Source organism: Corvus hawaiiensis, chromosome 13 (assembly GCF_020740725.1).
Source record: "Corvus hawaiiensis isolate bCorHaw1 chromosome 13, bCorHaw1.pri.cur, whole genome shotgun sequence".
NCBI lineage: Eukaryota > Metazoa > Chordata > Aves > Passeriformes > Corvidae > Corvus > Corvus hawaiiensis.
In genome coordinates this window covers 7,532,001-7,559,567 of record NC_063225.1, presented here as the reverse complement: position 1 = coordinate 7,559,567, position 27,567 = coordinate 7,532,001, and the positions used below count along the sequence as shown (strand labels likewise).

Here is a 27,567-nt window from a genome sequence, read left to right as displayed (position 1 = left end):
ATATGAAAGCACACCAGGAGTGAGAGACACCACGCTTCCCCAAGGGCAAGCAAGCAATGGAGGGCAGTAGGATACTATGGATTTTCTGTCTGACTGTACTACAGCTGGCCCTGTGAAGGGCTGGTGCTCAATGTCACAGCAAAATCAGCAGGGTTTGCTTAAACCACCAGAGAAGTTGCCTTCAGCTACCCTGGCTGAGCCCTGGCAAGAGCAGACCTCAAGCACTGAGAGCAATCTGTTACCTTGGCTCAGGGAAAGGCACGGGAGAGCGATGGGGACTGGAACGGGGGAGAAACTAAAGTAAACTCTTAAAATGTCTCCAGCTACATCCATAAAACGCGGGTCTGTCCTTTCTGGGGAGGCAGCCCAGGACCATAAAGCCCATGGCCAGGTGAAAGGCTGAGCAGCATCTTCCACCTCCTCCATCACTCAGCCACCCGCCGCCTGCGTTAGCTCTTTGCCCGCTGCCTTTGCTGTTCCTGCTTCCAGAAACTGAGCCCACGAATCAAAAATACTGATGCCTGCTGAAAAAACACTGACACCACCAGGCTCTTTATGTGGAGTTATGGTTACCTGGTAGCCACATTTGTTACCTTCGCAGCTTCATCTTGCACAGCACGGCTGCGCTAACAGTTTGCTAACTGGCAATATTTTATTGGACAGAGGATGATTAAATAGGCCTTTATTTGGGGGGAGTGAGCTGGAAACATTAAAACTCAAGGCTATACTTTTCTTCCCGCAGTAAAAATCCTGCCATATTTTATTCTCCTGAAGCAACTTTTAACTCGCCACACTTTGGAGCTTCAATCATGTCATGTACAGGTGGGAGCAAGACGGAGGAGAAGATTTCACAAGTCACTTTAAAACAGGACGTGTTAGCTTTAAAAGCAAGTAAGAAATGTTGTTGCTAAATAAAACGATTGCAAAAGCACCTGATGTCTGAAGATTACTTTTTATGGATCAATTACCCGGCAACAAAATTCTTAAATCATAGGTGGTGAACTCACAAATTTTTTACTTGCTTTTTACTGGTTAAAATACTGAATTCTGAATCCCACAAGCATATCAATATACTTCTATTTAAACACCCCGTTTGGCTTTCCTGGCGCAATGGGTAAAAATTCCTACCTTTAAAAAGAAAATGAGATTTTGATTCATAAATCCAGCTGCAATGTAATTTCTTTTCTCTCTTTTTTTTTTTAAAGTTCGTCTTTTGGGCCAAAAAGCTAAAGCATGACTGTTCCCATGGACATACTTCAAAGTCCCAGCAGATATATTCCTCCCTAAACACTGCAACTATTTCAAAACCCTTTTTATAAAAAAGGGAGTAATGTCCACAAGGGATCAAAGGGCATTCTACAGTCTGGCAATCGCCTTAGAAAAATGGCAGTGCTTCCATGAAATATGCCCTAAAATAATTTTGCAGCTTGGTATGTCCTAATTTCGAATTGGATGTTTATCTTGGAAAGGCTTCTATCTAACTTGTCCATAAAACAGCTCCACTTAGCTCTATGAGCCCTGTGAAAATGGAATCCAAAGCTGGCTATTAAGGGGGCCTGGAGATTGCTTCCATATGGCGTAACAGCATGGGAGTGGAGGGCTAAGGCCTACAGCAGGCGCTGCTTGGCTTGAGCTCCCCATCTATCCATGGACACTCATTGCATTACACCATAACATCTGGATTATTGCTTGTAATGTCCCTGGGAAATATCCACTTCCCATCAAAGCCTTTATCTATCTCGCTTGTACTTTGAACATTTTAGTATTTAACACAGTCATGTTTGATGTGATGTACTCGCTGCTTTAGGAGTAAGGATTTTCCCTCCCCCTCCTGCTCCTTCCTTGGAGGAGGAAGAGGTATTTGATGTTAGTTCACAAAAAAAAACCCCAAAAAAAACCCACAAAAAACAGATGAAGTTTATTATCCACGTTACAATTTCTTTTAAAAACAAAGCATCCAGCTCTCTTCAAAGCTTCCAGGCTGAAGACAAAAGACAGTTGTTATCACTCAGTTTTCAAATCAAACTTGGATTCTTTTCTTTTTTTCATCCTGGCCAGTATTTTAGGGAGTCACTTAGCATTGGGGACCTTCCTACCCCAGCTCTACAGCACACATAACCCCACCCTTGTAGCTGCTGACTTGACAGTTCAAAGGACTGTTGGGAGGTACCCAAACCAGCCTGGATCCCACACAGTCCCACACAGGAAAAATCAGCACCTGCACTCAGTATTACTGGAACACATTGCAATGCACCAACCTTGACCTCCCAGAACAGGTGGCCCCAAGCAAGGAGCCTTGTGCACCCCCTTCTCTGGCTGTGCTGCTGCAGAAGCACTGTGCTCCTCTCAGAAGAGGGGTGTGCTGGTCTCCAGCTAACAGGATCTGCATGAGATCCAGCATCACTTGAGAGCATCCCACTGCAGAGTGGAGCCAAGATGTTTGCAACGGGTTCAGGGCACAGTGCTGACCTGCAGCAGCTCCACGCAGCCTCCATGACTGCCCCAGCTTCCCAGCTCCCCCAGTCCAGCCCTGCCACTGGCACAAGCCTCTCTCCAAGCAGAGCACTGCTCGCCTTACACCCCTGCAAGACACATCACATGAGGAATGTTCTGGGTTTCCTGGACATGCCCAGGTCACCCCCACGGAGTCTGCTAAGCAGGTCTGGCACATTTCCTGTGCCTAGTAGCACCAAAGAGCCCCTCTGTACTTGCTCTGTGGCCACCTCTCCAGCCTCCCCAGGTATTTGGCAGGCTGTTCCTCTGACCACCCTGATGGAAATCCCGGGGAAACAGGCAGTGTCTCAGATTCCACTCACAGTTTCGGGAAGGAAGCACGTCTGGGGAAAATCAGATGTGTGGTAGACCCACAGACCCAGGCCTTCAATGAGTCAACTTTAGTGCTGCCTAGGGAAGTCTGCACTATGGAAAATGCCTCCCAGGTGACAAGAAAATGATACCACATTATTTATTTTAGAAGTCTTACCTCCTCTCTGATACCCCACACCTACTCATTTCAGACTGATTTACACAGAGCTAATTGATTAAACTTCACAGCCTCCCTCTGAGTTGGCAAAACTATTGCAGAGCAGAGCACAGAGCAGCACAGCCATTAGTCCAACAAAGTTACTTGGGCAAAACAAGCACGAAAAAAACCACCCCAAACACTCTCCCTGGCTCCAGCCACCACTACCCTAACCTGCCTTCACAATGAGACCAGGAAAGCCAAAGCCCCGGTCCATACTGGCCAGAAAATAAGGACATAACTGCTTCATCAGTGACAATTTTGAAGTGTTTTATCCATTCAGCTCTTCCCTTTGCTATTACCTCTCTGGCTACTGATGCCTCCACACTTGGGTACTGCAGCTCCTCCCCTGCTGAACCTGAGCCCTTTCCAGCTGGGCTCCCACACTGGATGCCAGGTCCTTCAGGCCTCTCCTGCTATATTTTCCTGTAAGCTCTCTGCTCACACTCTGGCTACATCCCAGACCCAAGTAAAGGTGCCTTGCCGAGGTACAAAAATGTTGGCTGAAGCTGGGATCAGGAATTACAGGGCTGGAAATTAAGAAACACATGATTTATGATAGAAGCTGGCACATGTCCCAAGCACAAGGCATTGGACAAGCTTGCTTATTTCTTCCCCTCATCATTTCTGAAATCAAGGTAGCCTTGAGACCAGAATTTGAGGGTTGTCTCTAGACAGAGCTCTGATTTTGGCTGGGCTCTGTGTGCAAATAAGCAGTAACACCATAAAGGTCACCTTTATGAGCAATTCACTGCTGTAAAATAGATTAAAACTGGAACTAAAGACATCCTTCAAACAAGCCAGCCAGAAAAAAAAAAACCCCAGACAATAAGCACACATATCCAGAGAGCCTTATTCCTTAAACTAGATGTTTTGTAAGTCTAAGAACTCATGTCTACTGCAGATTTAGGCACTGTGCAACATCAGGTAAGTAATGAGTAATCTCTGAAGCCAAAGTATGGCCTGTTTATAGAGCAGGACCCTGTCACACACGGATCAGAAGATGGTTCTTCTCCCAACTGCTTAGAAAGGACATTTGCCTAAAAACCATCCCACAGCTCTGAACAGAAAAATTAAAAATCAGTGCTCACATCACCATTCTCAAAATCTTGTTCCTGGTTTCAAAATGAATATAAAAGTTTTTCACATCAACTTTCAATTTTTTATCACTTTCTGGTTCTGGTTTAAAAAAGAATGAGCAGGTGGGCTGTATTCGGCCTTACAGAGCCAAATACAGGAGCTGAACAAGAATGACAGAGCTTTGGAGGGGAAAGAACCAGCTCATTGACCCAGCTTCACAAATCCTTTAGGAGCTCCAGTCTTCCTGATAACTCCATTTGTGTATAATCTCCCTCTATAGGCACCCAGCAAATCCCCTCTGGTGCATCAGGGCTGCTTTCAAATCTGTCTCTTTTCCTGACACACACATACATGCCCCAAGTTCAAACTTGTTTTTGAAGCAATAAAGAGATGCAGAAAAATTGTACATTTAAATGACACGGCGAGGTGGCCAAGTGTGAAGTGAGCCCATCTCTCCCATCTTTCATGTAAAAGGATGAGACAGGACAACAGAAAGCCTGCTGCAATCCCTGTGAAGAGGTCAACGTCAAAACTGGGCCACGTAATTTGCCATTTGAGAAAACAACAACACACAAATAGGAGGACTCTTCGGACCTCTTCTCATTAGGCAGAGAAACCATTTTTGCAGAGGCAGTTTCCCCTTGGGAAAGATGAGAGGGCAGCAGGAAAGGCAAGTGAACCAACACAAGATTGGCGCCACGACGCGTGACCCTGCGGCGAGAGAGTCCCCGCGCTCCGCAAAGCGCTTGGAGAGCTCCGCTGCCCCTCTGCCCACGGGGGACGGGGGGAGAGAGCCAAACACAATGAGGCAGACAAAAATGAAACCTAACAGCCCTCACAGGGGGAAAGAAAAAAAAAAAAAGGAGAGTGAGGGATTTTCCCCTGCGATGAGATGCTTGAAGAGCACTTGGGTGCGGTCAGCCTTTCAGCCAATTTATTCAATCAGCGTAGGCTATCAAGGTGGCAATTCCGTCACTTTTGTTTCAGGACTGAGCTGCTGCAGGTCAATCCACCCCAAGCAGACCTGCTTATCTGCCTCCTAGATGTTCAACACTTAAAGGTTATTCAGCTGTACAAATGCTGGAAATAGCATGCAGAGCACTCAGGGTGAGACTCAAACCACCCGGGACAAACAAGGGTACTGAGCATCAGCATGCTGGGCTCCAGCAGAGAGAGCTACCAACTCCCTCTGTGCCCCAGAAAGGAAAGCAGAACAGAGGGGAGAGCTTGTCAATACACAGATATGAGTGAGTATATTAATACTGCCTAACAGCATCCTCTTCCCTTTGCAATGCCACCCTCCATGAGGAAAAGAAGAAAGCCACACTCTTGAAAAACAGCTCCCACGGAGGACAATGCTGTTCTCAGCTCCCATGAAAAATGAGGGACCATGTGCTGCCCATGTCCTGGGAATCCACCCAAATATGCAATGATTCCCTTCCAGCAGCAGTGAAAAATATATACTGCATAATAATCAAGAGATACCTAAATCATGCAGTTCAACAGCTCTTGCTCCAAAATGATTTAAAAGACCATACTGAGTTGCTGGAATCCTTCCTGCATACTCCCTGTAATGACCATGAGGCTACTGGAGCTGGACTGGACATCTTGTGCTGACACAGTTGTTGCTGTTGTCTGAAATGCAGCTCTTTCCTCAAAAAGCAAGGGAGCTCAGAGAACACACATGAAGAGAGTACAGTATCCACAACAGCCCACATGAGCCCCTTTGCCAGTCTGACATGGAGCTGCAACAGGTATCAATGCCATCAACATTTGGGGTAAATTTGGGAAGTCAGCAAGAATCCCGTGATTAATGTGAAAAGACTCATTTAGGACACTGATGTGCCAAATCTGCATTAAGACAACATAAAATGGTCAAATTAGAGGATAATCAGATTTCTTTCATGTAGGCAATACAGATTAAAAAACAGCTGTGAAAGTTATATTCATTTTGTCCATCCTTAAAATAAGTCATTTTCCCTGTATTTATAGAAGAGGAAAAGCTAAATATTACAATAGGGGTCAGCTGCAGTTCAGCACATAAAAAAAAATCCCAGGAAAACTATTTCAAACAGAAAACTTTTATTTGCCTAAACCTGGAGAGAGGAAATTTAGATGTCTCAGTTCAGCTGCTCAAATGGAAAGTATACTGTGTTTTCCTCCTGCAACACCCAACCAGAGTCAGCTCAGGAGCCAAAAAAGAGACAAGCTTGTGTATCCATTACAGAGCTCTCTCCATTTCCCCTGCCCTTCTTATTCCTGTATCTTTATCTCGTCCAGCAACATTGTTTTCTACCCCATCATACTCTCTGGCTATTCTTCCATAACCTCTTGTTCCTTCCCTAGACACCTATATTCCCCATGCACACAATTTTTCTTCCCAGCCTTTATGTTCTGCCACAAACTGCTAGTACTGCTTCCAGAGACCAGAGTTTCCTAACTAAAGATGGTTATTGATGTACAGTACTAGTGTTTTAGTGCAGTAGCAGAATCAATAAACCAGGAAATACTGCTTTGTCAGATTTTTTCCAGCGCATGCTGGGAAATATTTTTTACTGCCTTTGGATGGTCACAGAGGTTTTCTTTAGAGATCACACTGGAGCATGAACTGTGTCTTCCCTAGGAAGAGCTGAAGCTCTCCTACCCTCTAGTGACTGGAACAGAACAGAGCACAGGGTTGAAGCTTTTTTCCTTTTAAACAACACTTTTATGTCTCCTAAATCAGCACCACGCTTCAGCATTTCTTAATTTTATTTTGAAAGGTGTTAAGGCACAAGGCAGAGTCTCGAGAGCTGAAAGGCTGACAGCTAAAGGTCCAAAAACACGTATGTAAAAAATTATACTAAATGCAATGAGATACTGTGTAAAAACAAAAAGAAAAAACCAAACAAAAAAAACCCCTAAACAAATGAAAAAAATACACACTAAAACTTCCAGTGACAGCGACCAACACAAAATTTTGGCTATTCTGAAGGAAAAGAACCTGAGTTTAGAAACCTGACTCCCTTTCCCAGGTCCCAAAGCCAACCAGCATCCAGGGACAGCTGTGTGAGAAACAGGAGGATCAAGCAACACTGACTGAGTGAGGGCACAGTAATTTCCAGAGTTTCAGTTAAAAACTAAAGTGATGAGCTCTTCAGTTATTCCATCACTTTCTATCATGTGGCATTCAGGGATTCCTGGCAGCTCTCTGCACTGCAATATCCCTGCAATCAGGGCTCCTAAGGCTGTACTATGCACTTCTTCTATCGACAAAAACATCCTTGCTGGCACAATACCTGAGATGGTTGGCTCCTCTACACAGCACACCACAGTTGTAATGAATAAAACAAGAGGAGGTTAATGATTCAATTTATTTAGGCACAAACCAATAGTTACAGAGGGAAAATATCATGAGAACACACTCATCTTAAGAGCCAAATTCTGCTTTTCAGAGAGTGAGTCTGTACAGCTCTCAAGCTGGGTACTGGGGCTTGCAGTGTCTGTATCATTGTTATTTACTCAATAGCAAATTAAAGCTTTACAGAACACATAAAAAGCCACAGTCTGCTTCCTGAACAAGTTAAAATCTAACGCAAAAATGATACAGGAATAAAAAAGTAATGGAAGCCTGCAGGGATCCTATAGGAGACCGAGGGAAGCAAGTTACATGGACATGTGGCAACACACAAATCTTGGAAATCCTGTTACAACAGAGGTAATGAAACTCCCTGCTCAGCCTCTATCCCAAGAACAAAAGGAATTTCAAAACCCACGGCGGCAACCAGACTCACTTAAACACTGCCTCACAGGATTCCACCCATGGTGAGAGGCAGCCCCAAAGATAGACTGGGATCCAGGAGACCCTCGTTCAACTCCAGCACCAACCACCTTCTGGGTGTTCTGAAACAACTCAAACCCTCCACAGCTCCTTTCACTTTGGTTGATTTTACACCCATTTCCGTAGTACAGAAAGTTTTTCTCTCTTTCTACAGCTCTTTGTGAACGGGGTCTTCGTTTCTCTTGCCACTAGACACCACCATAGCACCTACAGTTAGAAAACAGCAGCAATTTCCCATCACAATGGAAAGGAAAATCAAAAAAGCAAAGGTTATCACAGCCATCACATTATGACAGGTTGCCTTTACACTTCGGGGTTCTCCTTTGTTTAGCCTGTTTCAGAGGAGGGCACATATTTTGGGTGGGGACCTTTATTTTCTTTAAGTGAAACAAAACAGTATGGATTACCTTGGATGAAGTTCGTTTCTTTCGACTTGACCATCTCTGTTCATGAGTCCCCATTATTGCACCAAAGAGAATCCAGGGAAAGGAAACAGATAAGGAGTAAAATGGAGAAAGTGTTTAGTAAAATAATTCAAACAGCAGCTTGTCAAATGAGTTAGAAAAGCCTATTACAAAGTAGGGGGCTAGATATACAACTGCATCTCCATCTACCTTCCCTGCCTCATGGAACTTAACAATCAACAAACTCAAAATACCTGCATTGCACCAAAAAAAAGAGGCAATAAAAAAAAAGTAATTGAGAATAAAAAGTGGAGGGACCCAGAGCCATTAGTAAGAAACATGGCTTATACTTTTGGTGCCATCTGGTTCTACAGTAAGCTAATTTAAAAAGGGAAAAAAAAAAAATCATCTTGCTGTTAAGTGCTAATGTGGACAGAGCTATTTCACTATTCTGACTCCATTGGAAATGGCTGAGCAATCTGCATGTGAAATATGAGGGCTTAAAACATTGTCTTTAAAAAGATTACAGTGTGCACCAGATCTTCTATCATCTGCACTCTGAATGTTAACTAAGCACCCAAGAGTACCAAAAGCTGCTACTTAAACCAATAAGCTTTGTTTCACCAGCTAGGCCCACTTTAGCTCAGGCCTTCCTAAAAATCCTAGAATTCCTGAGGTTCTTCTGACTAAATTAACTTTTTTGCTAAAGTAACTTTACATCTTTGCTGCAATCCAGAGACACATGCCAACAATGCTCTCTTGTACAAGTTAGAGGGGAGTTCACAATTCAAATAAAAACCATCTTATAGATCTATAAATACAACATTATTTTAAATATTGCCATTAAGCTTTTAAATAATCATATAGTGAGGTCAAAATAAGCCTATCATCACCTTATTATTAACTAAGATTTTACAGTTCTCAAAAAGGCATCTATTTGAAAAATAAATTACGAACAGCAGATATCCCACACTAGCTGCTTCTCATTTTGCTTTCCAACCCCTTGAAACATTTATGTTTCTATAAATAATCCCATTCAGGCTGGAATTCCATACCTATAATTCAACAATGTGCTGTAAACAGCAACTTTCATATTCAACTCTGCAGAAAACATGTAGAAATATTTTCTCTTAATATGTATTACAAATATTTAAAATCAGGTCTGTTTCTTAACAGTCCAAGTAACTGCCTGATCTTGGGTATTCTCCACCCCTTGCTGGCCAGGAGCAGGATTACTTCACCAATATTTGTGAGCTACACACTCTGTATAAAACACTAGGAGAAATCTTTAAAAATAGAAGCAAAAAAGCCATGTGCAGGACCTGGAATTTAAAAAAAACTATTAGCTTCAGTTATGGTGTTCCCAGTCTCTGAACAGCTTCTCTGGGTTTCTAACATCACTAATCACCACATTTCTGCATCAGGAGCCAAGTTCAGTTAATTCAGTGAAGAAACTGTCAGTGGGAAGATCGGGGTTTTACAAGCAAGGTCCTCCTCTCAGCCTGGGTGCTCCTCCACAGGACTGGGGTAATTTAAGTCTTAACATCCAAGCTCACTCAGTTTTTAGGTTTCACATGGATAGGTTTTTTCATTGTTGTTAAAAACCACAACAAAAAAAGGAAATATAATAGCTTTTCTTCAACCTGCCCATTGCAGCGCTGGACACATGCCCAAGACAAAAGCATCCAACTACAAATGTCTACACAATTTTAACCCAGCTAACTATGGGGCTTTTTTTCTAAAAGTTATGCTCTATCTCGATTTCAATATTGCGTCTCAGAGGATGAAAATAAAGGTGGCATTTCTCAGTAAATCAGATTATGCCAGCTCTTCTTTTCTCCCCCCTACAAATTCCAGCTATAAATTTGATTTCCTAAGCCACTTACATTTCTCTTGAAGTCTCCTTGCTTTACTGCTAGACTCAAGTTTAATACAATCACTCCCATGTCATCTTCTAAACTGTTGGGATCTTCCAGTTTTAAAACCTGTTCAGTAGTTCTACAAGCAAAAAAAAAAAAAAAAAAAGAAAAAGAAAAAAAAGTTGTGCATTTATCGACTCCAGTTAACTCGAGTTGATTATTAAAGGTCAGGCTGAGCTGTGCAAATTTCAGCTTCTTGTCTGAAATTCCCAATATTGAGTTTAAATGTTAAAATGGGAAATCTGGAGATTTCTTTCTTGGTTCTGACAAAATACACCCCTCTTTTAATAATGCAGCACAGTGTTCCTACAGCACTGCTCACTACTCATAACTCTCCATATGCAGGTGCACACTGAATTAAGTTACTACTACCTCCACTTCACAGGGAAGAGTGACAGGGAAACTCATCCAAGTGAATTTTCTAATATTAATGGCTTGTATTTGACTCCAGAGATATTTATTCTGCCTGCTTTTAATCCCTCTCCATGACTCTGTTCCCCTGCTGAAAACAGGAATGCTGGTATTTACCTGGTGGCACTATCTCATGGATAAATTAACATTTCTAGAAATTCAGATACAACGGCCACGGGAGCTACAATTCCCCCTGCACAGGGAGAACTCATTTTCCCCAAAAAAGTCATCACACAGCAAGGGACTATAAAAGAAACAACTAAAACTTGAATTCCTGGCTTCCAGCTCCACATTGAGCCCAAGCAGCAGCAGCAGACAAAAGGCACAGGGCTTGCCTCGGCACTAAATCAGGGCCAGATGCAGCTGCTGCAGGCACGGATGGAGGCGGGGAGGCTGGAAAAGGGGCGCTGGCAGCAGCTGGGCAAAACGCTCCCCAGCCCCAGAGAAAGGTACCCCGAGCCCTGTGGGGCTGAGAACAGCTCCCAACCTTCTCCCCCTCTTCCTCCATAAATCATCCTGGTGCAGCTCTCCTTAAACAATGCTGCACACAGAAACTCTTAGTCCCAGAACTGGGCTGCGTCCAGGTTGGATTTGAATCCAGTGCGTAATGCCGGATAAAAACGTGTGCAGAAGATTTCTCTCAAGTGATTTCTCTTAAATTGTGCTCCCCTCTCTTCTATCAAAAAGGAGTTCTCACAAATAGACAAATTCCAAGCCAGAACAAAAAGCATTTCATTACTTCCCTCTGTTTCTCAATGAAGCCGCATTAATAACCTTTAATGAAATAATCAGTTACCTATTGAGTTCAAGTTCAGTGAGAGCTACAGATGCCGAACCCATGAAGTCTGAAGAGGTTAAATCACGATCGTACACCTGGTGGCAAAATAAGACAAATATTTCCAATTTTCACATCATAAGCCAGTTTTATCCCAGGCGATGAAAGAACAGATATTTTAAGCCCTTTCAGTTCAATTTTGTATTTGAAAGATCAAAGCTTTGATATAATTCAGGGATCACTTTCCATCTCCCTGCTTTAATTTGTATTTTTAGCTAAATATTTAACCAGCATTTTGAAAGTATCTTCTTAATATTATGTAAACAGAGACATGTGTGCTGCTATGGATTGTGCCTGCTCCTTTACACTCCACACGACAGCATAATGAAACACTGCACAAAAATCAGGTACTTCTGCTTACAGATGTTTTAGCAATTAGTGCTCACAACTGGTAGCTTGCGGTTCTGGTAACTGTAACGTTACTCATAACCAGAAAAGGCTTTGCTACTTGTCACAGCTGCATCCCAGGTAATAATTCTGTGCAGCCCAGCCAAATTACACTCCTAAAACGTGCTTCTGAAACTGCTCTTGGTTTCCCTGAGTTTGCACAAGCACGGGGGGGAGAGAGAGAGAGAGAGAGCGAGCAGAATTCAGCTCCACGGCTTTAAACAGATCCAGTCAAGGAGTTTTATTTCAAACTTGGGTTTTTGCAGACGGAAAGCAAAACATGCAAGTAAAATCTGGGAAAGACATATGTGCATTTTAATTTGAAATTGCTGAAGCTCTTAAACTGGATTGTGTTTTACGCCGTGCTGCTACAGCGAATAAAAATCAATATGTTTCTAAAGTTGAAAATAATTGCTTAAAAAAATATTGGCCCGTCTTTCAAAAATCTGAGGCCAAAACTTACCTTGATCCAGAGTTTTTGATCGAGGGTCTGTATGGGCAGCACAACAGTTTCATCCCAAACTGGGTTGAGGTTCTTGTAGACTACCTTACTTTTGTAGAGGGTTTTCCCATTCAGTTTAAACTTCACATATGGGTCACTTGTACCTGTGATAATTAATTTTAAAATAAATTAGCATGCCCCTATGCAACTCCGCAACCTTAAATTACATTTTCATAAAATAATTTAAAACAGTCAATGGTAATTATCTATTTTATACACAGGCATATACTTAATTACCTATATAAAAATTGCTCATTCATACAGGAAATTTATAGACAGAACCAGAAAGTTGTCTGAAAGCAGGCAACAAAAAAAAAAAAAATCTTCGTAGTTTGCTTGATCTCTGTTGTTTTATTTTTAAAGAATAATTGTTGTTTAACAAGTCTGTTAAAAATTTAATTTGGTAAAAGAGCAAACAGAAGAAGCATTGAAGCACTATTTACAGGCCAACTAACGACACAGTGGAAGAGAGAAAATGTGATCCTGTGACTATGAATATATTCAAAGGACCAGAACTCCAAAGCATCGTAACTGGGATAGGAGCTCCAAGGAAACCAGTAACAATAGCTAAAGTACCCGTCAGGATTTCATCACTGGTGTCACTTTGCCAATTTACTTAAAACCCAATTTGAGGTTTCAGTGAAAAAATACTGACATTATTCATCAGCTCAGGATAAAAACCACACAGAGAACAGACTCTGTAAAAACAAGCACTGTCCAGGTAACACGTTTTTTAATCCAAGTGGCACAATTTGCCATGGCAATAATGTTCTGTGTTTTTATGGAGCAGATGTCCATGCACGAGCGTGAGGCTCGTGCCACTCGGCAGCAACAGAAACACTTGCATCTGTCAAAGGAAAACAGAAGAGGGAAGCAACTTTTTATTGTTGTTATTAAACTGGTGGCATCTGCACTAACGCCAGCCACCATGCAGGACACCAGATAAGAGGGGGAACAAGGTACAGAGAGGATTTAACTAGATGATGGTTGATTTAGTTATTCATATAGACTTTGCAAAAAAATCCTCACAAGCTGCAAATAAGGAGGGGGAAAAAAATCCAACTGAGATGTAGCAGCATCTACAATTAACTGAGCCTAGGTGCCATTCACCTGTCATATCCAGCATTTTCTGTATTGCACGTTATATTTGGAATTAAACTTCCCTCCTAACAGTTCAGTTTCATTAGAAGGGTAACAGCTAAGGTTATGGTCCTGGCAGCCCCCCAGCCTGCAGCAAGGGCTGCCAGTGGAAAAAACTGATTTCTACAGCAGACTTCAGAGTCAGAAATAATCTGAACCTGTCCTCCCTGGCTCCCACTGAGATATTGGCCGACAAACACATGGCAGTCCAGGGTAACCCAGCCTAAGAGCAATACCCAGCCTAAGAGCAATACCCAGCCTAAGAGCAATACCCAGTCTTGCCAATGATTTGGTGCACCTGTGAGGATGTGAAAAATCCGTATTTAAACATTCAAAGCTCTGATCAGTGTTATGCGACTTAAGAAAAAACAATTATGTGTAAGCATCTATTTGGAATTACATAGCACTGTAAAGAACTGTGCTCCTGGGAGAATTATAAGAATTATAGGAAGTTTTTATTCTGCTTTAATTTCAAAAGGGAAGAGTTGTAAAACCTGGTCCATTCTGCACATAAAGTGTGTTTCATTCACAGAATGAAAATATCACTTGGTTTTCAAATAACTGTCTGCAGCTGATCCTTTTCCTGAATAATAATTGTTGAAAAAAACACTTTTTTTTTGTTTAAAAAAAAAAAAAAAGGAAAAAAGCTGCAGACTTCTTAAATAGAATTTTCTTTTTCTTCTCCTCTAAGAGAGAATAATAATAAGGGCCTGATCTGAAGCCAGGAAAGTCGAAGGGCAGCTTCTCACTGTTCCCAGTGTGTTAGGACTAGACCTTTCCCTAAAAATTTCTCAGAACTATGATTATACTCCATACAAAGCACAATTTCCAGGAGTAGGAACACACAGATAGATCAGAGCCCCACAGCATGGGGGGCAGCAGTCCTCAAAAGATGCAGAATTAAGAAATAACAGCACTGAGCTCTTTGGTGTCACTTCAGAAAGATTTAAAAAGACAAAGGCAAAATATCCCCTGACTTTTATTTACAGGGTAAGCTGGACAAAGCTGCATAATTAAAAATAAGAGTAATAATAATGTCCATAACCTATTCTGTGCATGAAATAGCAACTGGCCAAGACAAGGAAAGCAACTGATGAAATGAAAGCACGAAGAGGTGACGGAGGCAGGTGGTCTATGGCCATAACTCATCTGCTTTTGGGACAGAAAACCCATGAAAAAGGGCAAAACCTGAAAAGAGAGAGAAAAATAGGAGATACAGAATGAAAGCAAACAGCCAGAAAGTTCAACACCCACAAGCAGAAAACTCCAAGCCCTTTCTCTGAGGATGGGAAGCAGGAAGACTATAGCTAAGTAAGCATCCCAATTGCATTATTGCTCTGCAAAGCTTTCCAGGTTGTTATACAGTAAAGGAAAATAAAAGGGGGGAAGGGAAGGGCTGCCCAGCACTGCTCATGCGAGCCAGGCTTTAGTGATCATTCTCACATATTTATTTTTAATAAACTCTTCCTTTAAATTTACACACATTTATATATAGAAACATACATAGGCATATAAAAGGAGTATATATAAAAGGAATATATATTTTGTTTATATAAAAATATATATTGCACAATTAAAAAAAAAAAAAAAACCAGTGAAGGGTGGGGAAGCTATAATAAAAAGAGGCCTTTAATTAAATAAGATTGCCACTCTGGGATCAGGCCTTCATGCTTGTCAGCTTACTCTCAAAATAAACATCTCAAAGCGGGGCCTCAGTGGTGTCACTTTCTCCAGTAAGGCAGCCTGGGTAATCCCTCGCTATCTTGACAGCTCCATAATGTTCCAGCGGCTTCACGGGTGAGCGGCGGCACCCGCGCCGCGGAAAATATTAATGCCGCGAATTAATGGCGAGAGGGGGACGGCGCCTTACAAAAGCCAAACAAGGGAAAGGTGTCAAGTTAGTACCGGTGTTAATTGTGAGGGAAAATAATTGTGGCGGGGCGGGGGGTCCTGCGGCGCTCGCCTGTCGGGCTGTCACGGGGCTGACATCTCAACTAGGCAGGCAGGGGCCAGGGGTCGGCACGGGAGCGCGGCTCCCGCGTCCTACAAACGACGGGATGGCACCTCCGTGCCACCCAGCAGCTGGACTGTCACCTCGGCGGTGGGACATGGAGCACCTGGGGGGTGATGGTGGTCGCTGGGGTGAAGCTGAGTGGCCAGCGGAGAAATGTCAGGGATGGACGTGGCACCACAGCCCCCAAGGCCTGCCCTGGGTCGCTGCCGAGATGCTGACACAGCTCCCTGCTCATTGTGTCTGGGTCTGGTTTCCTTTAAGACACCCCAGATTGCATCCAGGTGACCAAAATAGTTGACAGGGAATGAGAAATAAGCCAGGTGGACAAGCATCTCCTGATGGGATGAACAGCACATTCTGCAAATTACTGACTGCATTTGAATTCAGGGCTTGAAGCCTTCTGGATTCAAGCTCAGAAAGACGTCTGGGTCTATTAAAAGCTATTTATTAGAGACAATCTACAATCTAGGCAGAAAAACATAACTTTTTTTGAAAAGAGCCTGGTGATGTTAGAGATGAACCAGTCTAAAAAAAGGATTTTTGTTTATAATCTTCCTTTAACTGTGACAGAAATGGATAATTTTCTGAAGAAGCCAGACCAATTAAAAAAAAAAAAAAAAAAGCTTTTTAGCATCCATTTCCTAGTGAAGGCAACTGAATCAACAACTTTTAAGCACATGCATGCAGGCTCTTCTGAAAGCAAGGTCTCATTCACATTAACTCATCAGCTGTATCAGCATCAACAGGGGATTGGATAATTGTTAAAGTCAGTTGAGAATTTTGTCCCCCAAAAAATATTTCTCTGGTGGGAAAAGCAAGGTGCTTTGAGGCTAATTTGAATATTATGCAGTGAGACAAGTAGGTTCTCACTCAATAAAATGTAGGGACAAAAAAATATATAAAACCCAAGATAATCTACTACTCAGCCTAAAACAAACCAAATAAGAGTAAAATGAGAGGTTGACCTCTACAAAAAAAAAAAAAAAAAAAATAAATCACTCCATCAGCTAGGCCTCTTTCCCCATGAGAAAAACATTCATCTCGACAGCAATGCTCCCTGGAATTCCTTTGCATAATACCAATTTTGCTTCTATTTTCTCCCACTAACGCCAAAAAGCAGTGAGTACAGGCAGACCAGACATCACCCAAAACCTGAGAAATCTTCAGTGAGCAAAAAATTGCTGGGACAGAACAGCAGGAGAGGGTTTAGTAGCCCAAGAAACTGTTAATGGTGTCTTTAAATGGATACTGCTGCCCTCTAGCAGCTACCGAGAGATGGATCACATTCTCTTCTTCAGAATGAGGAAAAAAGTAACCCAAGAAACCCAGAAGACCCAACATATTTTCAAGCCACACACTGTTTTATAGGAGCAAACTTACTGGAAATGTAGCATATGAAACAAGTCTCGTTCCATAAATAAATAAATAAAAATGACCACCAAATTGCCTTAAAATCCTGAAAAAATCAAAGAGCAGCGTGAAATATAAACCAGACCATCTTAAGTTTTGGTTAAAAAACTAAATTTTAATCTGAACAAGGAAATTAAGGATTTATTTTATATGCATGTAAAGAACAAATATCTGAAAATCTTCCTAGAAATAGAATTACTGGAGTTATTTACGACAAGGAGTAAAAGACATTCTAAAATGGAACACACATTTTTCTTTTTAAGTGGAAAACCACTACATCCTTGTAGTGAAACAGCCGAGATCAAGGCTTAAAGTGGAAATCAGAAAAAAAAGCATTCTGCTGGCAGGAAATTCAGGTGATTTTGGAAAGTTTTGGGCCCAGCTAGTTTTACATGGCCAGATGGAAATGAAACATCGCTTGGAAACAAGCAGCCCCAATAGGTTCCAGGGGAAAATAAAACCAACCAGAAAAAAAAACAAATACACACAAACCTAAAAAAAAAACACCACAAAAAAACCCAATAAACCTAAAAGACCAGAGAAGTGTGAAGAAAGTGTGCAAACCCACAATTGATGGGAGGATGAAGGAGGGGAAAAAAATGCCTGAACTTAAACACTAATAGAATGAAAGATGCAGATATAACACTTTCTGTTCAAGGCACTTCAGGAACACTGAAAAAAGTACAGGAACTGAGAAAAACCTACCAAAATGCCATGTGACATACATTAGGGACATGTGACATGAAGAACAGAATTGTCTTTGGTAAGAATTAGTCAAGCTTAACACTGCTTTAGGAACTGGCAGAGGCTCTAAGATATCCCTGGAGCTTTCTCTTCTCCATGCTAAACAACCCCAGCTCAGCGTTGCTTCTTGTATTCTGAGTCCTCACCCTAACAAAACCTCCTTACAGGGTCCCAGAAAGATGCAGTGTGAACTGTTAATGCAGGCAGGTGCCCCTCAAGACCCAGCTCTGACAACAGATGGACCTGGAACAATTTAAGAAACCTCTTTTCTAAACTACAATTCTGACACAAGCAGAGTCACAGGGTGTTCTCGGGGCCCAAATATTCTCTCCATATGCTGCCGTTCCTATATTTCCTAATTTAACTTTACAAGGACGGGAAGACATATAAATTGCTTTTGTTTGAACTCCTCCTGCTTTTCTGAGGTTCCTATCTCAGTGCATTCCTTTCCCACAGCCAGTGCAGGCAGGATGCTCACAGGGATCCCTGTGCACAAGGGCAAAGCTTCAGGCACACCCACTGCACTTCCAGAAACTGGGCTTGGCACAGACAGACACTCTCAGCACAAGCCCTTGTTCACAGACCCACACGGCATCCAGAAAACATCCAAATAAGTGCTCAGCACCATTCAAATTCTCAGCAGTTGTAAATTAGCCATGATTATGCCTTTCAAAAAGAAGTGCAAAAAGTTGCCTAATACATCGCAATAATTAATAAATCTGAAGGCCTAATGATCTAATTGCAGATATCCTGAAAACAGAGAAAGTCTAAATTAATCAGCGTGTTTGCAGAGAGTGATTCAGCCTAATTGCTTTGAGCATTTGCTTTCCAAACAATTACTTGCTCTAAGCTGACAAACACCCAGCACAGCACACACACATCCCTTCCTCTGGCACTCTGGCATTAGCACAGACCCAGGCAGTCCACAGAATCATAAAATACCCTGAGTTGGCTAAACCCACCAGGATCACCGAGGTCTAACTTCTGGATAGCCCAGAGCTATGAGTGGTGGGTTCCTGCAGGTTCACTCCTGCTGAAAATTAAAAGTGTGTGTCATTCTATAACCTTTCTTTCCTTTTATTTTGCCCTTGGAAGGCTGAGCTCTGGCACAGCTCGCAGGGAGTCCCCCAGGCCCCTCTGGCAGTGGGGGCTGTGAGATGTGAGAGCAGAGGATGATGTGCTGTGGGCAGGGCAAGCAGGATGAACCCATCGAGGCGTTGCATCTTCTGTACTGCTGCACCTCCCCTTGCTCCCTTTGCATGTTCAGCTGCCTCTATCATGAGACGAAAGGAAGGAGAGGAATACCAAAGTGCAACAACAGGAAACAAATGAAACCTCAAAGAAAGAAACAGAGATGGGGCACAAAGGTCCTGTAAAAAAGTTCTACAAAACACAAAACCAAGTAGGAAAGAGACACACACAAAGTTCAGGCTGGAACAATGTGGTTAAAGAGGGGAAAAAAAGAAAAAAGACGCCAACCACAGCCACTCACCAGATGACATCACATCCAAGAACTGTGTTTCTTGAAACCACACTGTTTAACAGATGAAAATAAAACTTTAAAAGCACAGGATTTGGAAATGGGAGGGGCTTCTCACCCTCACAGGCACTCAAAACCCAGTTTCTGTTTATTCTTACAGCAGCAGAGCTGGGTTTGTCACCTGAAGGAAGGAAGGCAGTCCCTCCTTACAGCTGTGGCATCACTTGGCTCACTGCTGTGTAAAGGTGACTTGACCAGGAGCAATGTGCACAGTCAGAGCATCCCAGTGCCAAAAGGGAGCAGGACCTTTGAGATTTCTTTAGGTTGACTCAAACAAACATGAGGCATCACCCTGCCCTGTGAAGGTGAACCAGCAGGTGGAAACGGGCTCCAGCCTCTCCCAGCTCCAAGCATGAAGCTGAGCTTCACAAAACAAGGGTCAACAAGGCCATAAAACCACTAAGGCTGCGACAAGATGCCAACACTTAGAGCACCAGTGATTTTTTTTAAAGCCAAATGAGATACAGAAAAATCATCTCTCTGTTCTGCCAAGCTGCTGCAGTGCTCCACAGATCTTTAATCAATAAAATACATTTATTCTTTCTTACTACCTGCAGTATTAAAACTACATAGACACAAACTCCTTGCCATCACTGAAACACATCTAGTAACAGTAATACTATAAAAAAGACATAAAAGTCTTAACTTGTGGTGCTGTGTATATACACATGGAGACCCATAACCTTCAGTGTTTGGCTCATCCCCTACAAGAACTATAAATGTAGGACCTGTGTGCTGCCTAACATTGGTCCCAAAGGTGCACACAGGTAACATGCCAAACTTACCATCTGCTTAGGCAGTGTCTAATGTGTGACTGCATGAGGCTGTAAGCAAGTAAATCAGACTTTCCAAGCAAGCTGATGACCAACAGGTAACACTTCTCTCATCCTGCATCCCTAGAGAGAACACTAATTTTGACCCAAAACAAGGGGTTTTTGGAGTTTCTCCACTTCTCACCAGAACCTGCTCTAGCAGCACTTGGAGTCCTTGGCTGGGGCACACATACTGGATGTTGCTGTACAGAGGCTTTTTCTTTCACTTACACTCCAAAAAATAGATAAAAGAGGAGAAGAAAACACTGAAACACTGATTTCTTTTTCTTTTCTGCATTGTTGTGCAATTTAGAGAAAGCACATGCATCTGAACCAGTCTCCTGGGCTGATGCACCCTCTCTAAAGAGAGCAGTACAAGGAGAGGAGCTGCAGAAAGTCAAGGACTGGAGAGACACGAGAGACAGATAAAAAGCAATGCAAGAAGCAAAAAGTAAAGAGAAAAATAGGCAAGAGCAGATGTTAACAGGATTAATACTATGATGAGGAAAGAAAATGCAATAAAAATCTGGTAAAGTGAAGGAGGAATTTATATCACACCAAAGGGAACACATCCTGGAAAGAGCAGTACACAGTGAGGCAAAGAGTCTGAAAAAAATACTGGGAAAGTTGGAAAAAAGTGAGGTTGTGGTGGTCTTACAGCCTGCAGTTCTAAGTAGAACTCCTCCTCACCTTTACTCCGCCAAGCATAATTATTTCCTAATTAATAACTGTTAAGCATATAATGAGTAAATTCCGGGAGAAACCTGCGAATTTGCTGAGCAGTGCCAGGATTTTTCAGCAACAGTTGTTTCCAACGGAAGAAATATTTCTCCTTGGTCACACACCTTAGATTTATTTTTACATATATGCATAGATAAATATTTCTTACGCTGGGACGGAACAGAGGCAGAAACAGACTGAACATGAGTACAAGAGACTTTACTCAGCTGCCAGGAGAGGGCATCACCCACCCACACTGCAGTCCCTAAACCTGAGCTACTTAAACTGTTGTAAAATAGAATTAAGGGGGAAAGTGCAAACATGAGAAGATGGCAGGACACCACACTTAAACATTATTTTCTTTATCTTTAAGGAGATAAAGAAACTCCCTCAAAAAATGTAAACTGTTGGGTATGATGACCACTTTGAGACTTTTTTCCAGATAAATTGCTGATCGCACAATACTGCAAGGTATGACAGTTTGAATAAAAACAAGAGCAGCAATGTCCTACCTAAACACTCCGACTCTCTGCACTGCTCCCACCTAACCACAGCAATTCTGAAGTTGCTCACACCAGGCTGACCAGAGGAAAGTGCAAAACAGAGGACCAGCAACTCTGCTTTCACGGAATATCTTAAGTTGAAAGAGATCCACAAGGATCATCGAGGCTTTACACACTGGAGAGCTCTGGCACCTCTCTGCATACAGAAGAGGGTCTGAGCCCTCTCCCAGCTGTGCCAAGCAGCACTGCTGGGTTAGCTCTAGGGTTTGCTGTTCCCAAAATGTGAATGACGATTAACTGGCCTTCAGCTCACGCACAGTGTGACTCACAGGACACACGGGCCACAGAGGTGTTCCTAAATTCAGATTATTCAGAGCACATTGATACACCACCCCAGCACAGCAGCTCTAGCCAGCCCCAGGGCGGGGGGAGAGGAGGGAAGTCACACACTCCCAGCCCACAAGTTATCTCTGAGGTTTTCTCACACTGAAGAGATGAGCAGAGCTGACAACCTCCTGCTTTCAAAGGCACGCTGAGAAAGCCCAGTGGTTGTAGGTCAAGCCCCAGCATCACACAAAGATGTCACGTAACCAGAGTGACAGCAGAGGCCTATAAAGATGGGCACCAGCAATGTGCTTTTTTTTTTTTAAGGAGCCACCACTGCAGCATGGCAGTGACTGATGAATAATCATTAAGTCACTGTTTTCTCCCCTCCTGCTGCCTGTGCAATAAAAAGCAGCAGTTTTACTGAAGGAAGCATCACCTCACATACTCAGTTTACTGAATGAGAGGTCATTTGCCACAAAACAACAGAGACTCATCAAAAGGGATTTTTCTTCCCCCTTATGTTGTTTCACTATGCTGTCCAATGCTTCACTAAGATAAGCATTTGCTTTCTTACACAACAAAACACAGCCTAGAGCAAAGTATGCTCTGTCTTCTCTAGAAATACTACTCTGCTGGAATTGCTCATTTCTAGTATCTTTTTCATAGGAGCAGTTGGATGTGTCCTGGCTTGTGCAGCCTGCTAGTAAAATCTGATGAACTGCTACACTGTTAGGAAATACAGGCTTCCGTATAACCAGTAAAGATCTTAATCTAAGTACTCGTTCACTCCTTCCAAAAACTGGTAGGAAAAACAAGCATACACTCCACCAAAAGTTACTGTACTGTGAAGCCATGAAAAACCAGCATGGCAAAAGTTAACTGAGATACCAGATAACAGAAATCCCAATGAGCAGCCCATGTGAGAACGTTTCTAAATCAGACAGGTCTCTCCAGGTGCAAACCTTCCCAGGCCTTTAGGCTGTGCAACTTTATTTTGTTTAAAACTGAATGAATAAACCCCATGGCTTCACCTCAAAAGAAGCTGCTCAGACATTCTGAAAGACAAAAGTATCAGAGCTGTTTCCACATGCAGAAAAAAAAAAAAAAATTGAAATCAAAATTGGACGTATGGAAGAGATCTCCGACAGGTTCAGATCGAAAGTCCAGAAACAGCTGCTGCTGCTGCAGGGTCCTACAACCTGCACAGAGCCTCTCCCAGGACAGCTGTTCCCTCCACAGAAAGTGACTGGCTGCTTATAAGCATTTTCACTCCCTCTTTCAGTATCCTGAAGAAAAGCCAGGCTAACAGCAAGCATTTTCACACAGTTTTTCCAGGAATTCCCCAAATATTTTACAGTTTATTTGATACGTCATCTGCGGGTGGGTTTTGGGTTTTTAGCATGCTGCCATTATTCAGTCACATCCCAGATTAGAGAGGATTGTTGGCTTACAGCCCTGCTCCTGTGGTTTCCCTTTTATTAACATCTTTGCAGATAACCCCAAAAGCACTCCTACGAGCAGCTCCATCATTTAATAAAGCTCCAAATAGTCTTTTTGGTTTTTTTTTTTTAAGCTCAGATATAATTTCTTGCAGTTCCTGAATAGGTACAGGTGCTAAGGGCAGCCAAGAAGGAGCTTTGCAGCTGCACAATCAGGCAGGAGGAGCAGCAAGCAGAGGGCAGCTCCCTCCCCTGTGTATCCAAGGTGGATAAACCCAATCTCTGAGTGCTCTGACCTGGAGAAGAGATACAGGTCCATGACTTGTTGCACTGCAGATAAGCAGCCAGCTTGCTGCCAAGCTGAGATCAGTGAAAGGAGAGCTGTGTGAATTCTAAAGGAAGCCAGAGGAAAGGTGGGGCTCACCACAGCGATCCCTGATAACCAGGTTCCGGCCTTCCTTCAGGTGGATGGTCAGTAAGTAGGCAAAGGGGCTGGGCAGGTCACTCAGGCAGTCGTTTGCCTCCTCCAGAGCCTAAAGAGAACAAAGGAATCACTCACACACCTCCGGAAGCAGATCATAAATGAGCCAGGTGTGCTCCCAGGGCTGCAGAGACAAAGTCTTGCTCTTTCCTTAGGGCAATCTTTTACAGGAAGGAGAAAAAAAAAAGGAAAGAGGGAAAAGAAAAAAATACTTCTTTCCCAGGCTTTACTTCACCATGCAAGTAGTTAAGTATCAGCACCAAGTACGTTCAACAAAGCAAGGGCTATGCCTGAAAGTGAGTGGTGATATAACCACCACAAATGCACAGGTTTCCCAAATCCTATCAGCTCGTCAGCAGATTTTTTTTTCCAGCTGCTTCTTGTGCATTCATAGCATCTCTCAAGTTGGAAGAGATCCCTAAAGATCATCGAGCCCTTTGCACCCATGGGATAACCTCACAAGGAAGAACACATTTCACACGGATAATGAGATGAGAGGACAGCATTTCTTCATGCAGTTCTAAAGGAGAGAAGCCCAGTGCAGGCAGTGCTTGTTGTGAGGTTTAGCAGATGCAAACTCGAGAGGATTTTTGCTCATCAGAGGTGCTCTTACACACCTCAGCATCATCCTCCAGCTGGAACACACACTGAACAGCTCTGGACAGCACTTGAGAGGTTATCAGAGGGCAAAGGTAGAGAAGTTCATCCGCAAGGCAAACATGAGAATAACATGTCAGAACTGCCAATGCCTTTTCACACTGCCCTAAAACTGATTTTGGTGTCTGTCAAAGCCTACAGCTGTGTTAGTTGCTGAATTTACTTTAATGTAAATGTTTGTTCCTACACTGCTATTTGAGTATTTATGTTGATGGTTTCATCAGTTACCAGTACAATATAGATATTATAGAGTACCTCAAAAAAATGGAGAACGTTTGGGTCTATTCAAAACATTAGCAACCACTTTTAACTACTAAAATCCCAAACAACAAAAACACAAAACCATCACTAAACAAACAAATCCTCCACAAACCGGGAAAAAAAAACCCACAAAAAACCAAAACACCATTGGGAAAATCTCTAGATGGCTTCTTCACCTGCTGAGATTTGAAATTTGAAAGAAGCAAAGAACCTAAGGCTAAAATAAATTGTGCTGCTGATCAAGTCTCAAAATGACAGGACTTACCATTTGATCATCAAAATTTTGAGAGGACAGGGAAGAGTCAAAATCCATTTCTCCACCTGGGTACTATAAAACAAAAGATACAATGAATTAGACAACAACACAGGAAAGAAAATGCTCCTAGTATCAGTCAAGAAATTATTCATACATATGTGTAATGAGTGAAATGCTCTTACTTATGCATATAGATAATTTAAATATGTATTTCTTTTTCCTGTTTTACAGTAACTAAACTTAGTCTCTTGAGTTTAATCCAGGAAAATAAGTGCCTGCTTTCAGCTAAGAATAAATTTCTTCTTCTCCTCCCCAGTACTGCGTGCTGAAGGCTCTTATCACAAACTCTCCTGATGTCTGAAGGTTGTTGTGTCTGGCAGCTGGCTGCTCACACTTGACCACAACTTCTCCCTTCACCATCCAAAAAGCAAGATTCACTTAAAGGTTTTTTAAATAGTGTTTTTACTTGGATTGGTGTTTAGGGGTTTGGGGTCTTTTTTGTTTGTGTGGGGTTTTTTGTCTGGTTTGAGGTTTAAAAAAAAAAAAAAGTGCTCAGGGGAAAAGTTAAAAAGAAATGGTCAAAGGGAAAGGTGTCCTGGTTTTGGATAGAGTTAATTTTCTTCCTAGTAGCTGGTACAGTGTTCTGTTTTGGATTTAGGGTGAGAACAATGTTGATAACACACTGATTTTTTTAGTTGTTGCTGGACAGGGACTGTCCCACAGCTCAGAACCGGCTGGGTATCAGTCAGCAGATTATAAACAATTGCACTGTGCATCACTTGTTTTGAATATTTTAACTGTTGTATCATTTTTATTTAAATATTCATTCTTTTAAAATACTATATAAAATACATAATTAATATAATTATTTTTAGAATATTGTGTTTTAATATATTTATATTAGAATATATAAAATATTATTTAAATTATTACCTCTTCCTTTTCTCAATGCACAAATTTTACCTTTTACCCCTGATTCTCTCCTGCATACGACAGCTCCCACTGAGCAGGGAGTAAGAGAGAAGCTGTGTCATATTTAGCTGCCTGTTGGGTTAAACCATGACAAAAGAGAAAAAAAAATACAAGGAACATATACTTCCCCCACCTTTCTGCAGTAACTGGAACATCCAAAGGATTTTTATCTAGTGCCATAGGAGAGGAAGTCAAACATTTCTTCCTAAATATTGACTCATCCAAAAACTTGAGGCTACAATGCCCAGCATCGAGTTTGAAGGGATTCATCAGCCAAGACACCTCTGATGATCTTTTGGCTGCTGCAACAGCCCACGATCATCATTTAAGCAGAAGAGGACCTACGTGCCTGGGCAGCTCTTCTGGTCTAAGGCAGGGCAATCACAGCCCATTCAAACACCAAGACTTATGCTGAGGATAAATCTCGGTCTGCAGAAATGCACACAAGGTGGAATTCGATCCTCATGTGAAAGCGTTTTCGTGCGCAGTGTGGTAACATCCACACCTCTCAGATGAGAGCAGCATTGTGTGGAGCACTACAGAAACATTAAAAGTGAACCAGCTCCTGCACCACAGTACATAAATCTTAGCTGTATTGACATGCTGAAATAAACATAAATATCCTTTGTGTAATTCTTTCCTCATCCTCTGACAAATACACACATTACATATCAGGAAGTACAGTAATCCAGCATTGCAAGTAAAATTTCCCCTGCATGACAGACAAAATTTAACTTTAAGGTTCCCACAGTAATCATAACTTGGCCACCTTGCAAAAGCACATTAAAACTGGAAAAATTATCATCATAAAGAGCAGCAGAAGAATTTTCTCACACAACGGAGCTGAGTTACAGCTGCTAGGGGAACCCTAACTTTGAATTTTCTGACTAGTATGCATAAAATCTCACTCGTGTGCATTAAACTTAGTGTTTCTTGGAGTCTCTGGCTTCACAGGAATCTCCTTCAGGCATCATCATTGGCACTGGCAATGGTTTCTTTACAGCTTGTTTTACATGGCACAAACATGGGATCAAAGAACTGCATTGAAATTATAATAATTTTAAAAGTACTGTCTTGGCTAGCTTGATATCATTTACAATAAAAAAATCACCCTCAAAATTATGATTTTGTCTTTATTCTGCTTTTTGTTTACTTACATTACATCCACAGATACCGAACAATTATAATTTTAACTAGTAAAGTTTGGGTTTTTTTCATTTTAGCTCCACATAATGTAAATTACTATTATTCTAGGTACCTAACTGCAATGAGCTCACTGAATACAGATAAAAGTCCTGGTGAAAATATGGTCCTGAAATCTCGATTTTTATCGCACTATGGTGACACTGCTCAACTTTAAACAAAAGTGGGCAAATCCAGGTGGGTCACAGTCCCAAATGCATCTGCATGAAAACAAATCAAGCAAGACTAGATGTATGAATAGACATAAATTGAAAGTTCTTCTTGACAAGCTTTACCACCTCTGCCTCCTCTTGTTTTCTGCAGAAGAATGATTCAAAATACAAGGGCACTCACTGACTGAATCAGCAAGAGGACAAGGCTTTGGGTTGCCAGGGACTCACTGCAAAGTGTTGGCAAGGGGATAAAGAGGTGTCAGAGCACCGCAGCAACGACACGTGGCCATGGACAAATGGCAAAAACGAATGGCATTACAGGAGCCCTTTAGAACCTGAGTCCAGCAGGGAAGGATTCAATGCAACTTCTTCACTTGCTTCTTCAGACTTGCCTAGCGGGGTGCAATGGAGAACAGAAATCGACAAATGGAAAAATGATACCTGTGGGCAGAGCCTTCAGTGAAGATGGGCTGTGCTGAGCGCCCACAGCTCTGCACCGAGAGCTCAGACAAACGTGAAAACCACAGGCTCTCACCCGCCAGGCTCGGAGAGGATC

General features: G+C 42.2%; 1 protein-coding gene across 6 annotated transcripts in view; it reads right to left on the bottom strand.

Annotated features, from left to right (window-relative positions):
- MCTP2 (multiple C2 and transmembrane domain containing 2) overlaps positions 1 to 27,567 on the bottom strand; it is a 122,642-nt gene that overhangs the window by 72,380 nt on the left and 22,695 nt on the right. For 5 of the 6 annotated variants that reach the window (XM_048317941.1, XM_048317944.1, XM_048317940.1 and 2 more), the window contains 6 exons: positions 24,694 to 24,756; positions 23,454 to 23,562; positions 12,342 to 12,484; positions 11,453 to 11,529; positions 10,213 to 10,324; positions 8,330 to 8,365 (listed from right to left, as the gene is read on the bottom strand). In XM_048317941.1, the coding sequence (XP_048173898.1) occupies positions 8,330 to 8,365; positions 10,213 to 10,324; positions 11,453 to 11,529; positions 12,342 to 12,484; positions 23,454 to 23,562; positions 24,694 to 24,756 (540 nt within the window). Of the gene's footprint in view, positions 1 to 8,329; positions 8,366 to 10,212; positions 10,325 to 11,452; positions 11,530 to 12,341; positions 12,485 to 12,617; positions 12,772 to 23,453; positions 23,563 to 24,693; positions 24,757 to 27,567 lie in introns of those variants that run through there. The other variant, XM_048317946.1, reaches the window with a different exon arrangement.